The sequence below is a fragment of the Garra rufa genome, chromosome 20 (assembly GCF_049309525.1).
Source record: "Garra rufa chromosome 20, GarRuf1.0, whole genome shotgun sequence".
Taxonomy (NCBI): domain Eukaryota; kingdom Metazoa; phylum Chordata; class Actinopteri; order Cypriniformes; family Cyprinidae; genus Garra; species Garra rufa.
The window spans coordinates 23,513,166-23,534,768 of NC_133380.1; the positions used below are offsets into that span (position 1 = coordinate 23,513,166).

At 35.3% G+C, this 21,603-nt stretch overlaps 1 protein-coding gene across 2 annotated transcripts; it reads right to left on the reverse strand.

Moving 5' to 3' along the window:
- Positions 1 to 513: 513 nt before the first annotated feature.
- On the reverse strand, positions 514 to 19,909 carry qrich1 (glutamine-rich 1). 2 transcript variants are annotated; one of them, XM_073825678.1, is made up of 12 exons: positions 19,771 to 19,909; positions 17,304 to 17,580; positions 17,124 to 17,204; positions 13,679 to 13,816; positions 12,885 to 13,598; positions 12,591 to 12,750; positions 6,145 to 6,299; positions 5,935 to 6,049; positions 5,738 to 5,846; positions 5,508 to 5,659; positions 2,356 to 2,446; positions 514 to 1,419 (listed from the first exon to the last, which is right to left on the reverse strand). In XM_073825678.1, the coding sequence occupies exons 2-12, from the start codon at positions 17,550 to 17,552 to the stop codon at positions 1,230 to 1,232; spliced, it is 2,154 nt and encodes a 717-aa protein (XP_073681779.1). In that variant the 5' UTR covers positions 17,553 to 17,580; positions 19,771 to 19,909; the 3' UTR covers positions 514 to 1,229. The 2 variants fall into 2 exon arrangements, with proteins under 2 accessions (XP_073681779.1, XP_073681780.1); XM_073825679.1 differs by lacking the exon at positions 19,771 to 19,909 and adding an exon at positions 19,345 to 19,483.
- Between the last annotated feature and the right edge of the window lie 1,694 nt (positions 19,910 to 21,603).

The window sequence follows — 21,603 nt, forward strand, 5'->3', positions numbered from 1 at the left end:
AATCTAGGTGTAAATGTCCACAAAACTAGACTTTCTGAATGTATATAATCGGTAAGATATTTTAGAAAGAAAAATTAGGGAGAATCAATGAATTATGAGTAATTTATTGCTATTGTGTGAATAAAATGTAATCATGTAATCCATAAAAAGTAACTAGTTTCATTACAAGTATTTTAAACTGTAATTTACTCTAATTACAAGTACTTAATTTTTGGAATCTGATTATGTAATTCTGATTACATGTAATTAGTACTACCTAGCTCTAGTATTTTTTATAACAAAGATAACCATTGGCTAGTATTGTAATACTGGCACAATCCTTGTGCAAATTCTTTGCATTAACAACTGTGTAAAGTATTGCATTCAATTCAATAATGCATGTGATAATAGTTTTGTGAACTACTTACATAGAAATTTATTCTGTTGCTGTGTTATTATTGAGGCCCGTGTGTGGTTGTGACACAAAACTGCTCAGAGACTGCAGAAAGGGTCAAAGACGACACATACAGGTAATTCACTGTACAAAAAGGCATGTTTGAAAACACAGGCTTCAATTCTCCAGCACCACTATAATATCAATACATATCAGGTTACCATAGATGCATGTATATATATAAAAAAAAAAAAATCAAATAAAAACAGAACCAAAAAGTCTTCATGGTATAATACACTCCTCGGGTACGTGAACTCTGCTACTGCAAGCTCCTGGGGGTAAGCGGGGTTTGTATTAGGTGTTACAGATGAATGAGGCCATGTTTTTCAATGCGTTTACACCTGACCATCACATGGTGTTCCAGTCCACTGCCAATAATCACTTAAGTTCAGTCTTAAAAACCACCAGATCCTTACAGTTCAGCACTTATTTAAAGAAAATTAAACAGAGAGAGTGGACAGCGGGAAGAAGGATGGAGCGTAACATACATGGCAGAAAGAGAAAATGCACACATCAAGGGATCTGGGCAAATACGTATCAATGGTCATTAGAGGAACAAACAGAAATAGTTCCTGAATCTAAAACAAAACAAAAAAAAGGCTTGTATGCATGTCCAGTTCATTGAAAACTCCTCTTGAACCTCTTCGCTCATGGATGAAGTATAATGAGACACTGCAGAGGCAATTTGATTCAGTCTCTTTAAGAAAGGAGAGGATGATGGCATGATGGAGCGCTGGAGAAAGCCGCTCTCTCTCTTAATCCATCTTGCTTTTCTTTTGCTCGCCCTTGTCTTCTCTCAGTGTACATTGGCCTGCGCGATTGAGATTATCTCCTGGATTTCCCGCACCATCATGATGCGTGTTAGCATGTGCTCCAGTTGCTCGCTCGTGATTGGCTGAGTGGAGTACCAAATAGGGCTGTTTGGTGCCACAACAGGCTCTGGAGTCAGGTAATATGTGTCATTACGACCCTTGGCAGTCTGAGGGCTGAGGACAGACAAAGGAAAAAAGAAAAATGAGGAAAAGACAGAAAAGGAAATTATATTTTGCACATACGTCACGGTTTAGCCAGTTACCCGGATGTGCAGCCATACTGGCGATACTCGCGTGTAAACAACAGCATGGATTGCTCAGTTAATGTACTACTGAATACATTGTTCAGTTAATTTATGCTGTCTAAACCAGTGGTTCTCAATCCTGGTCCTGGGGGACCCCTGCTCTACACATTTTGCATGTCTCCCTTATTTAACACACCTGATTGAGATCATCACCTCATGAGGAGAGAGATCCATGAACTGAACTAATAAGCTAATGATCTCAGTCAGGTGTGTTAAATAAGGGAGACATGCAAAATGTGCAGAGCAGGGGTCCCCCCCAGGACCGGGATTGAGAACCACTGGTCTAAACCACAGAACAAATGTGTTTAAGCTGCTAAATCATATGGAGAAGGGCTTAATAAGCAGGGAAGGGCACAATATTTTGACAAACTAAAGTTAATAGGTGATTAAGATACATACGAGCAGTAGTAATTAAGATAATAGCCTAATATTTCACCTAGCTGACTGGAAATGATAAGAACAAACACAAATGTTGTCAAGATTCTTGCCCTGGAAACCCTAGTTCAGTTTGGCCAACCACAAACCGCCTTTTGTTCCTCAGACAGTGTTTTGCAATCTTCTGCTTAATTTGTTATAACTTTTGGCAGTCTATAGTAATGTCACTCTAAATGTTTTTCCTGGTCTGACCGATTAGTACAGCCCGAAACATGACAATAAATGACCATTTTCAGCAGCAATAATCAGCAAAATTTGCTAGTTTTGTTAGGTTCAGTGGCATTGTATACATTCAGTGCCGCCAATATGGCCGATTGATGACACAAAGTGCCAGCTATTGCACTAGCAAATAATAAAATCAGCAGCTCACCATTTGAAGAGGTAAAAGTCATAGAGCTTGATAGGACAACGCAGCGGGTTCTCTGGGTCCTCAGCCTGTTCTGCATACATGTCGTCTGTCACTAGAACAATAATAAATGTCATTTATGACTTAATTTTTGACCAATGAATTTATTACTTTTACATGACTTTCTATAATTCTTTCATTCACTTGTTCATGGTAAAATGACAGTTAAAGATGATACAAACACCAAAAAATTAAACAAATAAATAAAAATCTAACCAGTATTTTCAATTATATTTATATCTGAGCACAGTTAAAATAAAATAAAAATAGTAGAAGTTTCCATTGCCAGGGACTGAACATAAAATTATTTTTTTCACAAATATATTTTGTGACGTGTTTAACTGAATGTGCAATTTATTTGCTCATTTGCTAAAAATATTGCCTAAATTTCCAGTACTACATCAGGTTATCAGTTACTCTAGATACAGTTATTGCACTGGCTGACCACTAATAGCTCTGTAACATTCTAAATGTTTTAACAGCGCAATATTAAGCAGCACAACTGTTTTGAAAATTGACAATAAATGTTTCTTGAGAATCAAATCAGCATCTTAGAATGATTTCTGAAGGATCATGTGACACTTAAGACTGGAGTAATGGATGCTGAAAATTCTGTGTTGCTCTCACCGGAATAAATAATATTGTATAATATTGTATATAATATATATATACAGTTGCAATCAAAATTATTCAACCCCCCAGAGACTGCAGTACTTTACAAATAAAAGCTTGTCTGAAGTTTCAGGACTTTATAAAAAATGCATCTACAACAGTTTACTGGCATATTAAAAGTGACAATGTCAATATATAATGTAATGTGTTTGAGTTCTAGGATTTTTTAATAACACAGCTAGGTCAGAATTATTCAACCCCTATTCAACATTGCCATTTTAAGTCATTTATTTTTGTGGTAGGGAACAAAATTATCCTAAAACACAACACAAAGGCTTTATAAACTATTAAAAAAACTGAATCAGCTTGAGATGTTACACATCTATACATTTATCCCATGCATGTGCTGAAGTTGAGTAGCAAATATGGTAAAGTCAACAGAGCTTTCACAAAAGCTATAGAGAAGAAATAGTTGTATTGTATTAGAAAGTCAAAGGCTACATGAAGATTTCTAAGACACTAAAAGCCTTATTCCTTAGTTTAAAGTGTGTTGTACCCGAAAACCTTTGAGGGTGTTAAACCAAAAATGCACAATTTCATAAAATGTTCTATCAGAGCAACTGACAAAAACCTGCAATGTACAGCCAAAGACTTGCGAGATGACCCGATGAAAGGAGGAAAATATTTCATTCCAGAGTAGAAGATGAACATAGGACAAGCATGGCCTTCATGTTGGGGCATCTTGGCGAATACCATTCTTGATCAAGAAGAACAAAAATGTCAGCTTGAAAATGCTAAAATTTATTTGGATAGACCTGTGGAGTTCTGGAAGAATGTTTTATGGAGTGATGTGACTAAACTAGAACTTTCTGGACGTATAGATCAACGATATGTCTGGTGCAAAAATGGGAAAACTAATGAGCAGAAGAACACTATCTCCATGGTTAAGTGTTGGGCGATATGCTCAATTTTCATATCGTCAGCCTATGAGATTGCCGAAACACGATACTATCATGCTAATTTATGTATCAATATGTAATAAAGTCCTTATTCGTTTTGTTAGGGTAGTGCATGTGACTTGTGACAGTTGTGCGTGTACAGAGCGCTGACGGTAGTTTACTTTCGGTTTCGTTCTCTGCTATCTTCAGGGAGCAGTAAATGTGCGTGCCTGAATGTAAATGAATGTGTCTTTCTATACCCGTCATATTGCGATAATGTTACCGCTGTATGTCTGATCTTTGTCATCAGTTCATGTTGTAGTTCAGTTCATATAGAGTGTGGAGAAGCGATGTGCGTGTAATTCACGTGCGTATGTTTAGCGCCATGTTATCGCATCGTGAATGTAGTTAACGCATATAGATGTTACTGAGGTGAATGTTTATGTTTACTATATCCAGACAGATTCTGATATATCATATTTATTTCAGCCTAAACCACATTTTACTACCTCTGTTATCCTAATGACTGTCTACACTTAATCTATGTACACTGTATGATGAATAAATCTCTTACCCATTTTCACTGGTGTGCAAGAGATTTCTTTCAAAAACAATTTTCAAAACAAAAAAAATTCTAAATTTTTGCAAGGTAGTGTACTATACACTGTCATTCAAAAGTTTGGTATCTGTAAGATTTGTTTAAAGAGGTTTCTTATGCTCATCAAGGCTATGTTTATTTGATCAAAAATACAGGAAAAACTATTTAATATTGTAAAATATTATGACGCAAAATAGTGTTTTTTGAATTATTTTAATATACATTCAAATCTAATTTACTCCTGTGATCAAAGCTGAATTTTCAGCATCATTACTCTAGTCTTCAGTGTCACATGATCCTTCAGAAATCATTCTAATATGCTGATTCATTATCGATGTTGGAAACAGCTGCTTAATATTTTTTTAGAACCTGTGATTACTTTTTCAGAAATCTTTTATGATTAAAAAGTTAAAAAGAACAGCATTTATTTAAAATAGAAATATTTTCTAACAATATACACTACCGTTTAAAAGTTTGGCGTTAGGAAATTTTTATTCTTACTTTTGTAAGAAATTAATACTTTTATTTAGCAAGGATGTTAAATTGATAAAAAGTGATAGCAAAGACTTTATATATTATTTAGATATTGTTAGAAAAGATTTGTATGTTAAATAAATGCTGTTATTTTTAACATTTTATTTATCAAAGAATCCATAAGGTATCAAAAAAAAAAAAAAAAACATTAAGCAGCACAAATTTTTTTAAATATTGAAAAAGTAATAAATCAGCATAATAGAATGATGTCTGAAGGATCATGTGACACTGAAGTCTGGAGTAATAAACACAATATTACTGTTTTTTTTCTGTATTTTTTATTTTAATCAAAAATGCAGTCCCGATGAGCATAAGATACTTCTTTAAAAAACATTACAAGTCTTACTGATCACAAAAATTTGAACAGCAGTGCAACTAGATTTATCTTGTAGCATGTGACCACATCTAGCCATATTTGGTGTCTGCCTCCTAACCTTTCTGTCCAACATGGTGTGGCCCGACTCCTTTCAGGTAGCGGATGCTGGTGCTCTTGTCTTTAGGGTTGGTGGGGTTCTTCTTGGTGTGTCTGAGCACTTTGGAGAAGGCCACTTTCATATGCTGCTCCACGGTGGTCAAGTGAAAGTACCTGTGCAGAAACAAAATTATAACCCCTGTGCACTTGTTACCATCATCCTTGAAGAACTGAGAAGAGCAGACGACTCACTTTGTGTTAAAGTACATTAGTGTGGTAAGGAGTGTGGATGGAGAATGAGCTCCCAGCTGCTTACACTCCCACAGCATCTCCTCTGTCACATGACTTGGGATAATGTATCCTGGCAAATACAAATACAAAGACAATTAACATACACGTCACAAGACTCATAAGCAGATCATTTAAAAACACGCAAACCACCTTCTTACCAAGAGGATGAACACTGGGCCTCCACTCTTCGAGAATTTTGTGTAAACACTGACAGAACCGGCTGTAGTACTGATCAGAGAAGATGTCGTCTACTCTGCCGTTCTCAAACATGTACTGTACAGAATAAAAAAAGAGAAGGAAATGAGCTTATGCAAAGTAATGACCCAGCATGATCAGCAGAAATAGAAATATGAAGAAATAGAACATACTTTCTGTATACATAAAAATACATAGTATAGTGAATCGGGTTCAAATGGCTCTCCTTCCAGCCCACGAGACTCTTGGGTCATCAGAGACAGAGCCAAGTTCAGCTCGCCCACTGAACTTGACACAAGATCATCCTGGAAGCGCAGTGGCTGTCGACCTGCAGACACAGACATTACATTTTTCCAAATTAATTTTTTTTTTTTCTGTTTTACTTTGTCTGGATTCCGTTTGTTTCCATTTAGACTTTAATGTTTTAAAGGTTAAATAAAAAAAACATTAATGAAAAAGAATGTCAACATAATTGAAATAATGAAACACAATTTAAAAGCAATTTTAAAAAGTTTAACAAGAAGTAAATTTTGAATTCTCAAATTGAATTTTATTTTGATCAAATTGTTTTCCATAACTTTTCTGAATTCTTTTTTAACGGTTTCATAAAATTATAATCAAAAGCATCTCTAACTAACTGAACTTGACACAAAATCATCCTGAAAGCGCAGTGGCTGTCGACCTGCAGAGACAGACAATTATTTTGTCTGATAAACATCATTAGATACTCAACAAAAACACAGTTCATGCGTTTTGACAATTGATTTTACACGGATAAGGGAATGAAATTTAAGACTTAAAATGTAAAACTTTTGAGACTTAAATAGAATTTTAAAAAATATTTAAGCATATTATTAAGTTTTTTTTTATGTTTTGGAAGTCATCTCTGCTCCCCAAAGGTTGCATTAATTTGATCACAAATACAGTAAAAACAACCAAATGGTAAAATATAATTTAATAATAACAATTTAATAAGTAAGGAATAATTGACAATGGGTCGTTGAATTCTTAGAAAATTGTTACACCCTGGGTGTGCATTATTTTCTAAGAATTCAACAAAATGAAGTCAATTATTCCGCTTACACTACAGTTACCACACCTCAAGACATTTGTCAGATGATATATTCAAGACATTTGTCTGTTTTTTGTCCTTAAAACGCTATTGTGAGTATAAATATAATAGGGATGGTTCGATACTTGTATCAGTACCGTTCGGTTCTCGGACAAATTCCAAATGGAAGTGATCATCCCTATCACCTTTGTGGGGGGGACCAAGCGAATCTGCTTAGTGCTGACAGACACGAGTGTGTTTGACTTGAAGTGGCGCTGCAGGCACCGATCGGTGTATGACATCAGAGAAACGCGAGAGTGATTATAACGAGAATATGGAACCATCAGCTGTCAAGCGCTTTCGCAGCATTTTGATGTCATACACAGATCGGTCGCTGCACCTCCGCTTCAAGTCGAACACACTAGGCATGGGATGATAACTGGTTTCAAGGTTTAACGCGGTTTGAAAAAGTCATGGTTTCAAAACCACAAAGAAAAAAAAGTTATACCGTTCCTACGATATGTGCATTTTTTTGTGTCGTCAAAGTGAAAGCGCAGGACTCCCTACTAGGTTGTGTGTGTGCGTACCTGCAGCGAAAACAATGCAGCCCCTCCTCCAGCGGTTAGTGCTGGCAGGCGCGTGTCTGTGATTGTGCACGTGCTCCGCAGTCAGTGAGACTCAGCAGTAATATAAGTTCAGGATGGCCGAAGGAGGTGAACCCCCACAACTTTTCCCCCGTCAAAAAAGACCAAGTCAGCAGTGTGGGAATTTTTGGGTACCGCAAAAATTCTGACAGCCACGGCTAGGAAGAGGAAGGACAGCCGACATCATGTTTAAAAAGAGTCGCTGGCTAATTAATAAACAGTTAAGTTAAGGTGAAATCACGTCTTTGCTTTTAAGCCTTCTGCCACGGTAAATTTTTGCGGCATCTAGCGTCGAGGTTGTGAATTGCAACAGTCCACCTCTCACCCCGCCCTTTACAGAACTACGGAAGCCGATACAGGATTAAAATCTCGCCGTTTTTGACAGCAACGAATAGTGAGATTTCTTTTAAAACGTAATTTAAGGAATTGTATTTACTTAATCATTCAATAAAATGATGTTATTGTGAATATTACAGTTACTTGTTCATCATTGTGTCAGTGTTTTTTCGCAAGCTGATAATTCTAAGTTAATAAAAACATAATGGTTCATTAAGTAAGGTCTTTATGCACCCCTGAAAACATAGTTATGTATATTATATTGCACCTCTGTCTAGAGATCATCTTAAATATTGCACAGTGCACCTTTAACATCTTTTCAAAATCACGCCATTAAAAAAAAAAAAACTTGCTGGCTCTCATGTGTCTTTGAGTGTTTGTTTATTTTTGGAACTGTCACTAATGGTAATATTTGTGTTTTGATTAGTGATTGCATTTTTTCCATTTAGAAGGATTTGTTTTTGAAAATTTTATTTATGTTTATTGCTGTGGATTATTGTTGAGTTGCAGGTTAGGCTCACACAATTGACTGCAATTTAATTTAAGAAGATTCAATTATTTATTTTAATTATTCTGCCTGATGTTCAATGTTACAAAATGTTCTATATGTTTCCTAAAATAAAATATACTGTTCAGTTGGGGAAAAAAAAAAAAAGTAGTTTTTTTTTACCCAGACATTTAAATATAACATTGTAGAGCAGTAATTAAAATACCGTGATACCATGAAACAGTGATATTTTTATCCAAGTTAATCATACCGTCAGAATCTTATACCGGCCCATGCCTAGAACACACTCGTGTCTGTCAGCACTAAGCAGATTCGCTTAGTTATGCTAACAATAAAAAGACATTAATGACATTAAAACAGCGACATCTGCTGACAGAGACCATGCTGTGTTGTCACGTAAACATCCCAGCAGAAGATAATAATGAGGAAATTCCATCGCTCCCTTCGCCAAGTGCATTGCTAACGACTACATTATGACATGCACATGCCCTAAGTCCCCCCACAAAGGTGATAGGGATGATCACTAGGGATGGGCATATCGATCCTAAAGTATCGATATATCGATACTGATGCGAGTATCGAAAGTATCGATACTCAAATTAGAAATATTGATACTAAGGTGTGTTTTATTTACCAGTGATTTGGTTTATTTAACAAAAAGCAAGGCGTACAATGTACATAGAATTGGACGTATAACCTATGTTAGAGAATAACTGTGCAAGATATAACAATTTTCCTACTTATCTGAACGCACGCAAACGTTGCAAGACAGAACCAATCAATCACAGAGAGCATTCACTCACTTCAGACAGTGCATTCAAACAGGGCTGGGTTTCCCAAAAGTATCATAAGAAAGCATTGATGCTTTGGGGAACGGCAGCCCAGAACAATGCTTATCAGAGGACAGAAAATAAAAACATGTTTGAGCTGTTTCACAATAAACAAACTAAAATTGTAGCCTACGTAATTTGTGCAATTACATTTCTTTAACAGGGTTCTTGCACCATTTTAAAAGTAAAATTTAATGCTTTTTAAGACCTTTTTAAGACCTCAACAAATATAATTTAAGACCCAAAAATTTAATAATTTCTTTGGAATAGGCTACTCAATTTAATGCCAACTAAAATGGAAATCAAAACTTGAAAGTTTTCCATTTGGGATCAATTATGTGCAATGTGTAAACAATATAGTCAAACAAAAAAATATTTTTCTTTGAGACCTTTTTCTTTTCTTTTTTTTTTTTGTTCCTTGTGATGTAGAACAGAGCCAACGTAACATAGATAAGTTGGATTACACTAAACGTAGTGTGTGCCAGTCAAATTTTTAGTAGTCCAGAATCGCAAATGAAGGTGTTTGTTCTTTGTCTTTTTATTCAAACTTTTGTCAAACATGACGACACATGGCTTCTCACTAACGCTGCACGATAGCTCCTTCTTGATGAATGAAGTGATGCCATATTTGGCGACATATGCAGTTTTATTTTCACCAGGTGAATGACTTTGCAAGCTGCGAATCGGGGAACATGGCAGCAATCATAACACTGATTTTGAGTCACGGATCGGATCATTTTTCGGATCAGCAAAAAACAAACAAAACAAAAATAAAGTTTGTTTTTTTTACTAATTACTGAATGCTTTAAGTACTTCTAATTCTAATCCACAGCAAAAACTACTAGCTGAACTAATAAAGTCAGTAACAAAACAAGAAGAATTACACAAATGACAAGTGTAGATGAATACAACAAAGTTACTAATAAAATCAATAACCCTAGTATTCAGGTGCGGAGATTTAATAATTAATTGTAAAATAACTAATGCTTTTCACTGCAGGTATTTATAGGATGCTGTCTCTTTAAGGCCTAATGCGCGTACCGAATACTGGCGCACATCTCTTTCTCAGCTGTTTCGCTTCACTGAAGACATAACCGACTGTGTTTACCAGAAGAACAAAATGGGTATTTAGACATGACTCTGTATGTATGTTTCCGTTCAAATAGAAGTTAAAGAGGAATCAATCTGTGTGAATCGCGCCTCTCTCTCTCTCTCTCTCTCTGTGCGCGTGCTCGCTGTGTGCGACAGCGGTAAAAATAAAAAAAATAAGAAATCATCGTGCGTGTTCCCTTTTTAAATTGTTTGAATTGGTAAATTGGCAAGACAAAACATGTGCTAATTATAAACTTACTCTATGATGGTTAAACTTAACAGTTAATCCGCAAATCACATGCGTGCCGAACCGTGGGGGTTGGTCATCACGGATCTGTTGCACAGCTAGCAATGTACACTTTCCTACCTTTGCATTTTGAACCTCACCTCGACAACCTCGTAATGGCAGCACGCAGGTGCAGACCGACGTCAGTGTCTGTAGCCGACCTACCGTAATAAGCTAATAAATCACGGAGACTGTCATTTCACTCCTGTTTCACACATACTAAATTAATCAACTATTAGATGTTTTACGGTGGACCACTGTGCTTCCCTATCGTCATTAAGCACACCGGCTGAAAATTTAATACCTACAGCAACTTTACGGTAAATTTAAGACAATTTAAGACCTAAATTTCCCGGATTTTAATTTAAGACATTTTAAGACTTAAGGACCCGCGGGAACCCTGTTTAAATTAACACTTAAAGTTCATTGATCATGTTTTGTAGTAATGTTAATATAAATTATACACCGTCAGAATAAAAATGCTGTATTTTATGTGTGCAACAGCCTGTCACTGGCAGCCCCTTATGAAACTAAGTATTTTCAATTATAGGTTTTGTAGTTAATTACCACTACAGTAAACATATTTTAACCATGTGTAAAAAATAAAAGTTAATTATTTGCAATTAAGGCATATTAAATGTTAAAATGCATTTCAAATATAAAGTTAACAGTATAATTACATATTTTACTCTTATTCATTTAATAAATGTAATAATTTAAAAGTTAAGTTTAGAAGTATCGTATCGGTATCGATATCGATGATACTGGCCTTAAAAGTATCGGTATCGTATCGAAAACAAAATAAGTGGTATCGCCCATCCCTAATGATCACTTCCATTTGGAATTTGTCCGAGAATTGAACGGTACCGATACACGTATCAAACCATCCCTAAAATTTAATGTATTATTTTACTGATTTTATTTGTTTATTAATTTTTTTCTGGTAAACAACTTCTCTGGTAAATATTCCTTTAAAAAGTTTTCAATAACAATTCTATTAGTGGTAGTAGTACTACCACCATTACATTAAGTTATAATTCTGTCACAGTTTCTTCAAGTTAAACCAAACTTTTATTTTAAAATTTGCTGTGAAGACTTCTGTTTGTATATATGATAATTTCTCAAAAGAAATGGAAAAATGTTCTAGCAGTTCAAGAGATGATGTTTCAAGTGCGAGCATCACGTGCGCTGCAGTATGTGTGTAGTAAATGAAACAGCACGTCTGCGTTATTCATTCACACAAAGACATGCAGAACATGCAGGATTCATATTTAAATAGTCTTTTTGCGGCTTAATATACACAGACACTAGTCCATATCCAATTCCGTGACATTCCGCTTTATACAGTAAATTCCATTTTTATGACTGGATTCTGTGATTCAGTCTGTGTTTTCCACATCACAGAAATTACTGGGCCCTATTCTTGATTATTTAAGATTTTTTCAAAACTGACGCAAACATTTGAAAATAAAAAAAACCGTGTTCAAACAGGTTTTAGCTGAATGAATTCATGAAATTACATTTTTCATTTTTATACATAGCAAACAATGTAGGTCTCCTATTTCTATACTATTCAAGATACTTAAAGAACTGTATGGCTGATATAAATAATATAATACCAACTACTGACCAAATTTGAAAGATTCAGAAATACATGAAGGCTATTGCTTTGCTCATAGCAATATATTAAATATTGCATTAAATTACTGCGTGTGTTCCAAAGCATTAGTTTTCGCTGTGGTATCAAATCTGAAATCTAGAATCATAAAATTTCACTCATATTGCTATTGCCTAATAAAACTCAAATACAGTAACAATCCTAGATTTATTGGCAGCATAAAGACGGAGATAGAGTTGAAAACATTAACTCACGTCCAATAGGTGCCAGCTTGTTTTGTTCATTTTTGTCCAGCTCAGCATTTTTGCGCTGAACCCAGAGCCTCCACACCTCCAGCCCTTCCTCTGGCTTCAGCGTGTTGGGCAGGACCAGCTCTGGAGGAGGTTCCACCTGTGGTTCTGCCTCAGTCTGCGCCTGAAAACACAGTGATATGCATTCTTCATTACGGTTAAATGCACATCACCTACTGAAGAAATGCAAAATGATTTGAGAAAGCCCTGGAGCTATGAATACTTAAGCATGTAGGACTCCTCCAAGAATGTGTTCACCTGCAGGTGGAGCTGTTGTTCCTGAGCCTCTCCATCCTGTATGTGTTGCTGCTGTTGCTGTGGATCCCATATGTGCAGGGCCTGTGTTGTCCCAGAGTAAGTGCCCCCTACGGTCTGCACTGCTACAGGGATGTGAATGTTTCCATTCATAAACTGAGCGGGGAACAGCGAATGTACAACCTCCTCCTGAGTGGTCACTCCTGAGCCAGACACCGGAACGGCCACTGCCCCGGCAGCCTGAGACGCACCTATTATCATCTTGTCTTTGTCTTTATCGGTAGGCGAGGCTTGGACCTGCACGGTGCTGTAGGCCTCCTGAGGGATGGCAATGTGGGCAACACCTTGCTGCTGTGGAGCCGAGTACACGGGTATGGTCCAGGTCTCACCAGCTGGACCTGTGATGGTACCGGTGGCGCTGTAGAGATGAGTGCTATCAACGGTCAGCAGGTCGGGTCGAAGTGACAAGTATCCCTGCTGTTGGCCCTGTGGGATGGCCAATACAGTAGCCAGCTGCTGCCCTTGAGGAATCGAGTAGGACACAACTGTTGGGACGTCCACTTTGCGTTTCTTTGCAGGCTGGAGGACAGCGGGTGAGACTCCAGGTCGTCTCTCTGCCTCCCTGGGGGAGCCCTGCTGCTGAGGAGACAGAGCCTCCACAGTCTGGATCTGAATCTGCTGACCTCCGGCAACGGCTGCAACCAGCTGGGCTTGGATCTGAGAGTCGCACCCACATATTAGGTTATGAATCTAACATGCATAAACAGGAAAGTTGATCATGTATTGACGTGCATTACCTGTTGTTGTTGTTCCTCTGTGAGCTCTCCCTGTTGCACCAGCTGTGTAGTGGTAACTCCTTGTAGCTGCTGTTGGGTGGGAGAGGCCACTTGAAGTACCTGGCCAACTGTCTGACCCTGCTCCCCCTGAATCTGCACCTGCCAGTGAGGGGATAGAGAGATTATTTAGAGCAAAAAGGAATTCCCACTAGCCTGGGCTATGGTCTCAATCAAGTTTTGCCATGTATAAAGTGCCCTATGTTTTCTGCAACCTGGAAAAAGCAGACAGAATTGCGGAATCCAGTCATAAAAATGGAATTTGCATGGCAACACAGAATGTCACGCAATTTGCCAAATTTTGGATGAATAAATCAAAAGTAGATCAGTGTCTGTGAATATTAAGCTGCACATTTAAATATGAATCCTGTATGTTCTGCTTGTCTCTGTGTGAATGAATGGCGCAGGCAGTTTCGTTTCCTACACACATACTGAAGCGCACATGATGCTCACTGTTTTCATCCTCTGCCGCCTCAACATAGTCAAATCAAAAATTATTCAGACACCAGATATTATTATTTGGGTGCAGGACACTACAGTTCATTTGTGTTAATTAAGTTAGGATAGCAAAATAAAGTAAACTGTGGCATATTATAACCGAAAAGTCTTCATACAGTGGACTACCAGTAAAATCTGGGACCAAAAATTTGACGACACTTTGACCTGACCATGTTTTGTTACATACCTTTCTATCAAAGTTATGACATTATCAAGATAAATTTGTTCTGACAGTTTAACTTGTGAGTTCTTGTCATATTTTATTACCATTTTCAAAACTATAGCAAATAAACTGATAACGTGAGAAATCTTAAAGATGTTTGAATACATTTTGTTTTGACTGTAATTCATTTGTAATCATCAAGATGAATTTGTTCTGACACAGTTTAACTCTTGAGTTCTTGTCATATTTTATTATCATTTTCTAAACTATAGCAAATAAACTGTGAGAATGTGAGAAATGTTGAAGGTGTCTGATTAAATTTTGGTTTGACTGTAGGAGTACATGAAAACATAATCTCTAGAACTGCTGAGTCACCAGAGGTGTCAAAAGTACACATTCTTTACTTAAGTAAAAGTATAGATACCTGTGTATAAGTTAAAGTAAAAAGTACAGGCTCTAAAACATACTTAAAGTATAAAAGTATAAAGTAACCTTGCGAAGGACAAGACCACCATTTTAGGGAAAAGTTTATTGGACTCCATGTTCAAGTGCAAGCAGAGCAAAATTAAATTACATGACTACAAAAAGCTCTGTTGGCCAATCTTTTACACATACAAAAAAATGTGCATGGTGTTCAAAAACTTGTTTTGTGAAAAAAAAAATTGTTATGCAAATAGATATTAATAAACAGAAATATTATCCATCAACAACACACTTCGTGTCCAACCTATGACTAACTTCAAAACAGCAGGAGATCATGTGTAGATCTTTGAGTGCCCTCACCAGTTTTATCAGTCATTTCGCCAGTTTTATCAGTCCGTTATGCTTCTTGGTGCTATGATTTCCCAACGAGTTGTCGCCTGGTTTTAGTTTTTTTTTATCGCTTTACGTTCAACGTCTTGTGTGTGTCAGAGCGTATAAAAACAAATGCACCAATAGGATTGTCTTTTCTGTGTGTGTTTACATATATTTCTAAGCATGAACCAATCAGTCTGTTGTATGCATGGCGCATATTATTGACATGGATGGGTCAAATGCATTGCGAAATGGCATAATATTTAAACGCAAGAACAACGACACTGATTTGAAAAAGTACAGATACTCATGCAAAAATGTACGAAGTAAAAGTAGAAAGTTGGCACAAAAATAAGTAGTGAAAGAAAATTCTACTTAAGTACAGTAACGAAGTATTTGTACTTTGTTACTTCCCATCTCTGTGAGTCACTTAATGAGCATTTAACCATTTCTTTTGAGAAAAACTACTGTCATATCACATACAAACAGAAATTAAAGATATTCATAGCAACCCATCAAATAAAAGTTTGGTTCAACTTGTTAAATGTTTAAGAAATTGTTCCAAAGTTTCATGAATTCAATTCATTAGACATGCTTTTAGATTAATATTTTATTAACCATTAAAACAGAATCTAGAAAATTAAAAAGAAAAAAAAAAGGAATTTGGGAAAAAAAAAACTTTTGCAAAAGTGTATTTATGAATATGTAAGATTTGCAGGTTGGTGCATACATTCTTTACATGACTAAAAAACTTTAGGATTAGGCCCAGGTTAAATGATTATAATATTTTATAAATATTTTAAGATATGTCAGTGCAAGTTGCTTTAGGACAGCTCAAACAAGCATTTTAGTCTGGGACAAGGCTTAATAATGAATAAATAATGTTATTACTGACAGTTCTGATCCATTTAATGCATCCTTGATGATTTTCTGTAACATAAAATATAATTTTTTCCCTAAAGATTAAAAAAACGAAACGTTATGTTTCCTTCTAAAAACAGACATGCCAAATGCTGCCAGCATCTTCCTGGAGAAGGTGCTAAGTTCACACTGCATTTGAGATGCCTACAAATTCTAATATTATTTTTATCATGTAAGCAGCTTCATAGCAATCATGTCAAACTAATTTCAAGACTGATAAATTTTGAACTATTTTTAGAGTGACTTTTTGTCAGATTTTTAAGATACTAAAGTGACCAGACAAAAACAAAGCAGACATTCTATCTAAAGGCTGGATAATCAACACCACTGGCAGCACCAGCCATCATGCCAGAAACTCATGATCTACACTGTAACAAAATATGAAAGATAAATTTACACTCCTTTCAGAAGAACTAAAATGCCCCAGGCAGTTTGAAGCTTTTCATTATTCCCAGTATTTAAAGTCGGGAAACTTGACTACCTAGAAAATGCAATTCTTAAATCAAAAGTCTAAGATGTGTCATTCTAAAACTGTACGAGTTTATATCCACATTGGTCTTCAATGGTCACCAAAACTGTCTGGCTCACCCAAAAATGAAAATTCTGTCATTAAATACTCACCTTCATGTGGTTACAAACCTGTATGACTGACTTTATTCTGCAGAACAAAGTTATTTTTAAGAATGTTGGAAACCAGACAGATTTTGTGAACACTGAAGAACAAAAAATTAAGATATTTCTGATTAAATCCGAGAGCTTTCTGATCCTGCGTAGACAGCAACGCAACTGACACGATCAAGGCCCAAAAAGGTAGTAAGGACATCATTAAAATAGTCCATGTGACATCAGTGGTTCAACCATAATTTTATGAAGCTACGAAGCTAATTTCTTCTCTTTTGTGTCAGTCTTCGACGCATATTTATGAGAGTACCACAAGGCATGCATGTGATGCTGCTGACGCATGAGCCAGCGTTCAACAATCACAGAAAATAGTGTATCATCACCCTGTAAATAAGACACACAAAAACAGACCTGCACTTGGATCTGCTGTTCAGATGCTTGATGCACAGCTGCAGCCAGCTGTGGGGAGATCTGTGTAGACGTCACCTGTACCTGTTCAGTAGTGAAGAAGAAGAAATGTGAGCACTAGTTTCGCTTCTTAAATCACATCTAAAATGTCAATGAATAGTGATTTTTTTTTTTTTTTCCTACCGGACATGCCAGCTCCAACAATGAACCCGCCACCTCCGTGCTGTCCGTGTAGATGCAGTTGGCACCTTGCTGGTACACCATAGTGGTGGTGGTGCCGCTGGTCTGCTGGCTGAACTCCTGCAGCACCTCCGGGCCTTTGGAGGCCAGCGACTCCAGAAACTCTTTCATGCGGTGCTGAGGTATAGTGCGCGCCTTCTGCCGCACATACTCGTCAAACGAGATCGCACCGCCTTCAATGGGCTCATTCATGACAGGTCAATCCACCCTGCACAGGAGCCTGGAACACAAATGATATGAATTTAACACAAAATGAATTTTTTAAGTTTTAAATTTCACATATGCATTAAATTAGCCTAGTGAAGCCTTCTCACATATCTGTGGTTTTCAAAAGTCATTGTAGTTGATGAACAAAAAAGACAATAAATTTAATTTCTGCACTCCCTTTTGCTCCAACAGCAATAGAGAAAGAGAGAAAAACAGAGAGATTGAGATTGATGGTCAGAAAAGATGTCAAATTTGATATCCCTCCCATAGCAGTATTAACCAGTTTTCTGTAATTTAATGCCAAAGTAATACAACAAAAGGTAGTTTTATAAATGTACACTACCAGTCAAAAGTATTTGAACAGTAAGATTTTAAATGTTTTTTAGAGAAGTCACTTCTGCTCACCAAGCATGCATTTGATCTGAAGTACAGCAGAAACAGTAACATTTTGAAATATTTTCACTATTTAAAATAGTTTGTTATTTTATAAAATATAATTGATTCAATTAAAGCTGATTTTTAATATAATGACTCCAGTCTTCAGTGTGACATGATTCTTCAGAAATCATTCTGAATAGAAGGTTTAGAAGAACAGCATTTATCTAATACAGAAATCTTTTGTAACATGGTAACATCACTTTTAATCAATTTAAAGCATCCTTGCTCAATAAAAGTATTAATTTCTTTCCAAAAAAAATATATATATATATATATATATATATATATATATATATACACTGACTTAAAGATTGATAATAATAACAACAATAATAATAATAAATGTTTCTTAAACATCAAATCAGCATATTAGAACGATTTCCTAAAGACACTGAAAACTGAAGTAATGATGCTAAACAAATTCAGCTTTGAAATCACAGGAATAAATTAAATCTTAAAATATATTCCAATAGAAAGTAGTTTTTTTAAATAGCAAAAATATTTCACAATATTACTGCTTTTATATTTTAGATCAAATTAATGCATGCTTGGTGAGCAGAAGAGACTTCTTTAAAAAAATCTTACTGTTAAAAAACTTTTGACTGGTAGTTTAGATTAATTTTTTTTAATTTAAAAAAAAATGATAGATTTACAACGTTAATATCTGTGGAAACATGCAACACCACAGGCCATGAAAAGGGTCCTTGGACAAATATTTTAGTATTCAATGGAATAATATAGTCCTAATATTTGTTTTAATAATTGACAGGTAATGTATGTTTATATAAACTATTAATGTATCTCCTCTAGACCATTAAATCACATCCATGCATAAACATAACCAAAACCCAAAGCTGAAAAACATCAATAAGATATTTTGCATCACTGCTAGCTCTACACTGGCATGAGAGGCATTCACTACAATCTCTGCACAATGCAGATCTGATTTCATTTTTGATTAGTGCACCAGTACCCCATCCAACCATAAACATATGCAATCTGCATACATCTTTATGCACTTTAGACAAAATTGGAGGCTAAATATTTCTCATGTGATATAGTAATAAAAAAAGAGCTCTGTGTATAAAGCATTCAGACAGAACCAGCCTGTACCCTTACTGGACTTTGGACCCATCAAGCAAAATAAATGAGCCGCATCTAAAATCAGAAAGCCAACATCACTCTGAATTATCGAATATGATCTTTCTGAATAATACATATGCGTAATAATAATGATTGTGTGTGATTTTAAGCTAGCTCCGCTTATGGTCAATCACATACTGGACCACTCAATGCTTTTGCCTCGAAAATATGCTAGCATCAATGCTAACTAGCTAACCTTTGTCAAATGGACCTTTAAAACCCCCAGAAAACGCTGCAAGGACCTGCATTACGATACTAAATACATCTATAACACGCCGCTGGTTGATATCAGCTATTATTCCCGCTGTAAAAGTGGCAAGGAGCGCGCACTCGTGTAGCCACCGTGAGCTCGCGTGCTAATCATCCCATGCTACCTTAAATAAAAGCCAAAGCAATTTCCGCCAAAACACGCCGTTCAAAAAACAAAAAACCCACTAAAGCTCAACTAAAGCTGGCCGTGCACATGTAAAGTCCGTTTGCTTTGCTATATCGCGTTATTTTTGCACTCGAACACATTTGTCAACAATTAAGTGCGATTTATGTCGTGACGCGTGCTTGTTCTGCTACACACGTAAATGAAACGGTTCAAACCCCGCTGCGACCGAGTGCAAACATGTCCTACCGTATTGAAAAATATTCAAAGGCGCTGCTTGGACGGCTCGGATGGCTGTAAATGTTATTTTTTAATAATAATGTTTGCGATAGAGCTGACGGAAGTAGGCCTGCTGTGACAGCGCTAGACCCCGGGCTGTCCTGTAGCGTGAAGGCGGGGACGGATTCGCAGCTCCCCCTTCCGGCTCCACTGCTGCCGCAAGCACATTCACAATGCCATGAACGCGGAGCATAGTGTTGCCAGATTTTGCCATAACAAAAGAAATACATTTATTGATTAACCACCCAAAATTGATTTAGTATGCATTGTTAATTTCATTTTTAAATAATAAAAATTAAGTTCTGTAGTGTAAATGAGAGATATACACGGGGTACATTGATAAGCGACCCATATATGCTGCTTAATAATCAATTAAAAATTAAAACATTTAATTAATCAGTAACATGAAAATAAATAAACAGAATGAAACAACAACATTATGTTAATAATAATAATAATAATACAGTAAAAATACAATATATAATTTTAAAATGGATAATCTAGAAATTATTAATATGTTGAGTATATACTAAACTAAATTCTGTAATTATATTTTCAGTTTTCAGTGTTTATTTATAGTTGTCTTTAGATTATCAATAAATTGCTTAATTTATTTACCTTTTTTACACTTAATATTTTGTTGTTGTTTATGTTATTTATTATTATTATTGAGGTGGTGATCACAACTTTATTTAGGAAATAAGTCAGAAAATGCTATCAGCTACATAGTTATAATCAACCAAATAATAATAATAATAATAATAATAATTGTCATCATCATCACATTAGGCAATGATAAACATGAATAAATAGACAAATGAAACAAAAATAAAATATTTCATTTAAAAATTGATAATATAGAAATTATTAATATGTTGAGTATATAATGAACTGAATTGTGTACTAAAACTATGATATGATGTTTTCAATGTTTATTTATAGTTATCTCTAGATGATCAAAGATTATCAACAGCACCATCATTCATTGCTTAATATATTTACCTTTTTTCACTTAATCTTTTTTGTTGTTGTTTATGTTATTTATTATTATTATTATTATTATTATTATTATTATTATTATTATTATTGAGGTGGTGATCCCAACTGTTTTATAAATAAGTCCGAAAATGCAACCAGCTATGTAGTTATAATCAACCTAATAATAATAAATAAAAAATTCAATATTTAATTTAAAATTATTAATATGTTGAGTATATACTGAACTGAATTCTGTACTAAAGGGTTTATTTATAGTTATCTTTAGATTATCAAATATCTCTTGACAGCACCATCATTCATTGCTTAATCGATTTACCTTTTTTATTGTTTTTTATGTTATTTATCATTATTATTGAGGTGGTAATCAAGACTGTAGTTTGGAAATAAGTCCGAAATTGCAACCAACTACGTAGTTATAATTAACCTAATAACAATAATAATCACATTAATCTATAATAAACATCAATAAATAGACAAATTAAAAATACAATATTTAATTTAAAAATTGATAATATAAAAATTATATATACTGAACTGAATTCTGTACTAAAACTATTATATGATCAGTTTTCAGTGTTTATTTATAGTTATCTTTAGATTATCTTATATCTATTGTCAGCACCATCATTCTTCGCTTAATCTATTTACCTTTTTTTTTTACTTAATATTTCTTTTTTTATGTTATTTATCATTATTATTGTGGTGGTAATCAAGGCTGTATTTTGGAAATACGTCAGGAAATGTGACCAGCTACATAGTTATAATTAACCTAATAATAATAATAATCACATTAATCTATGATAA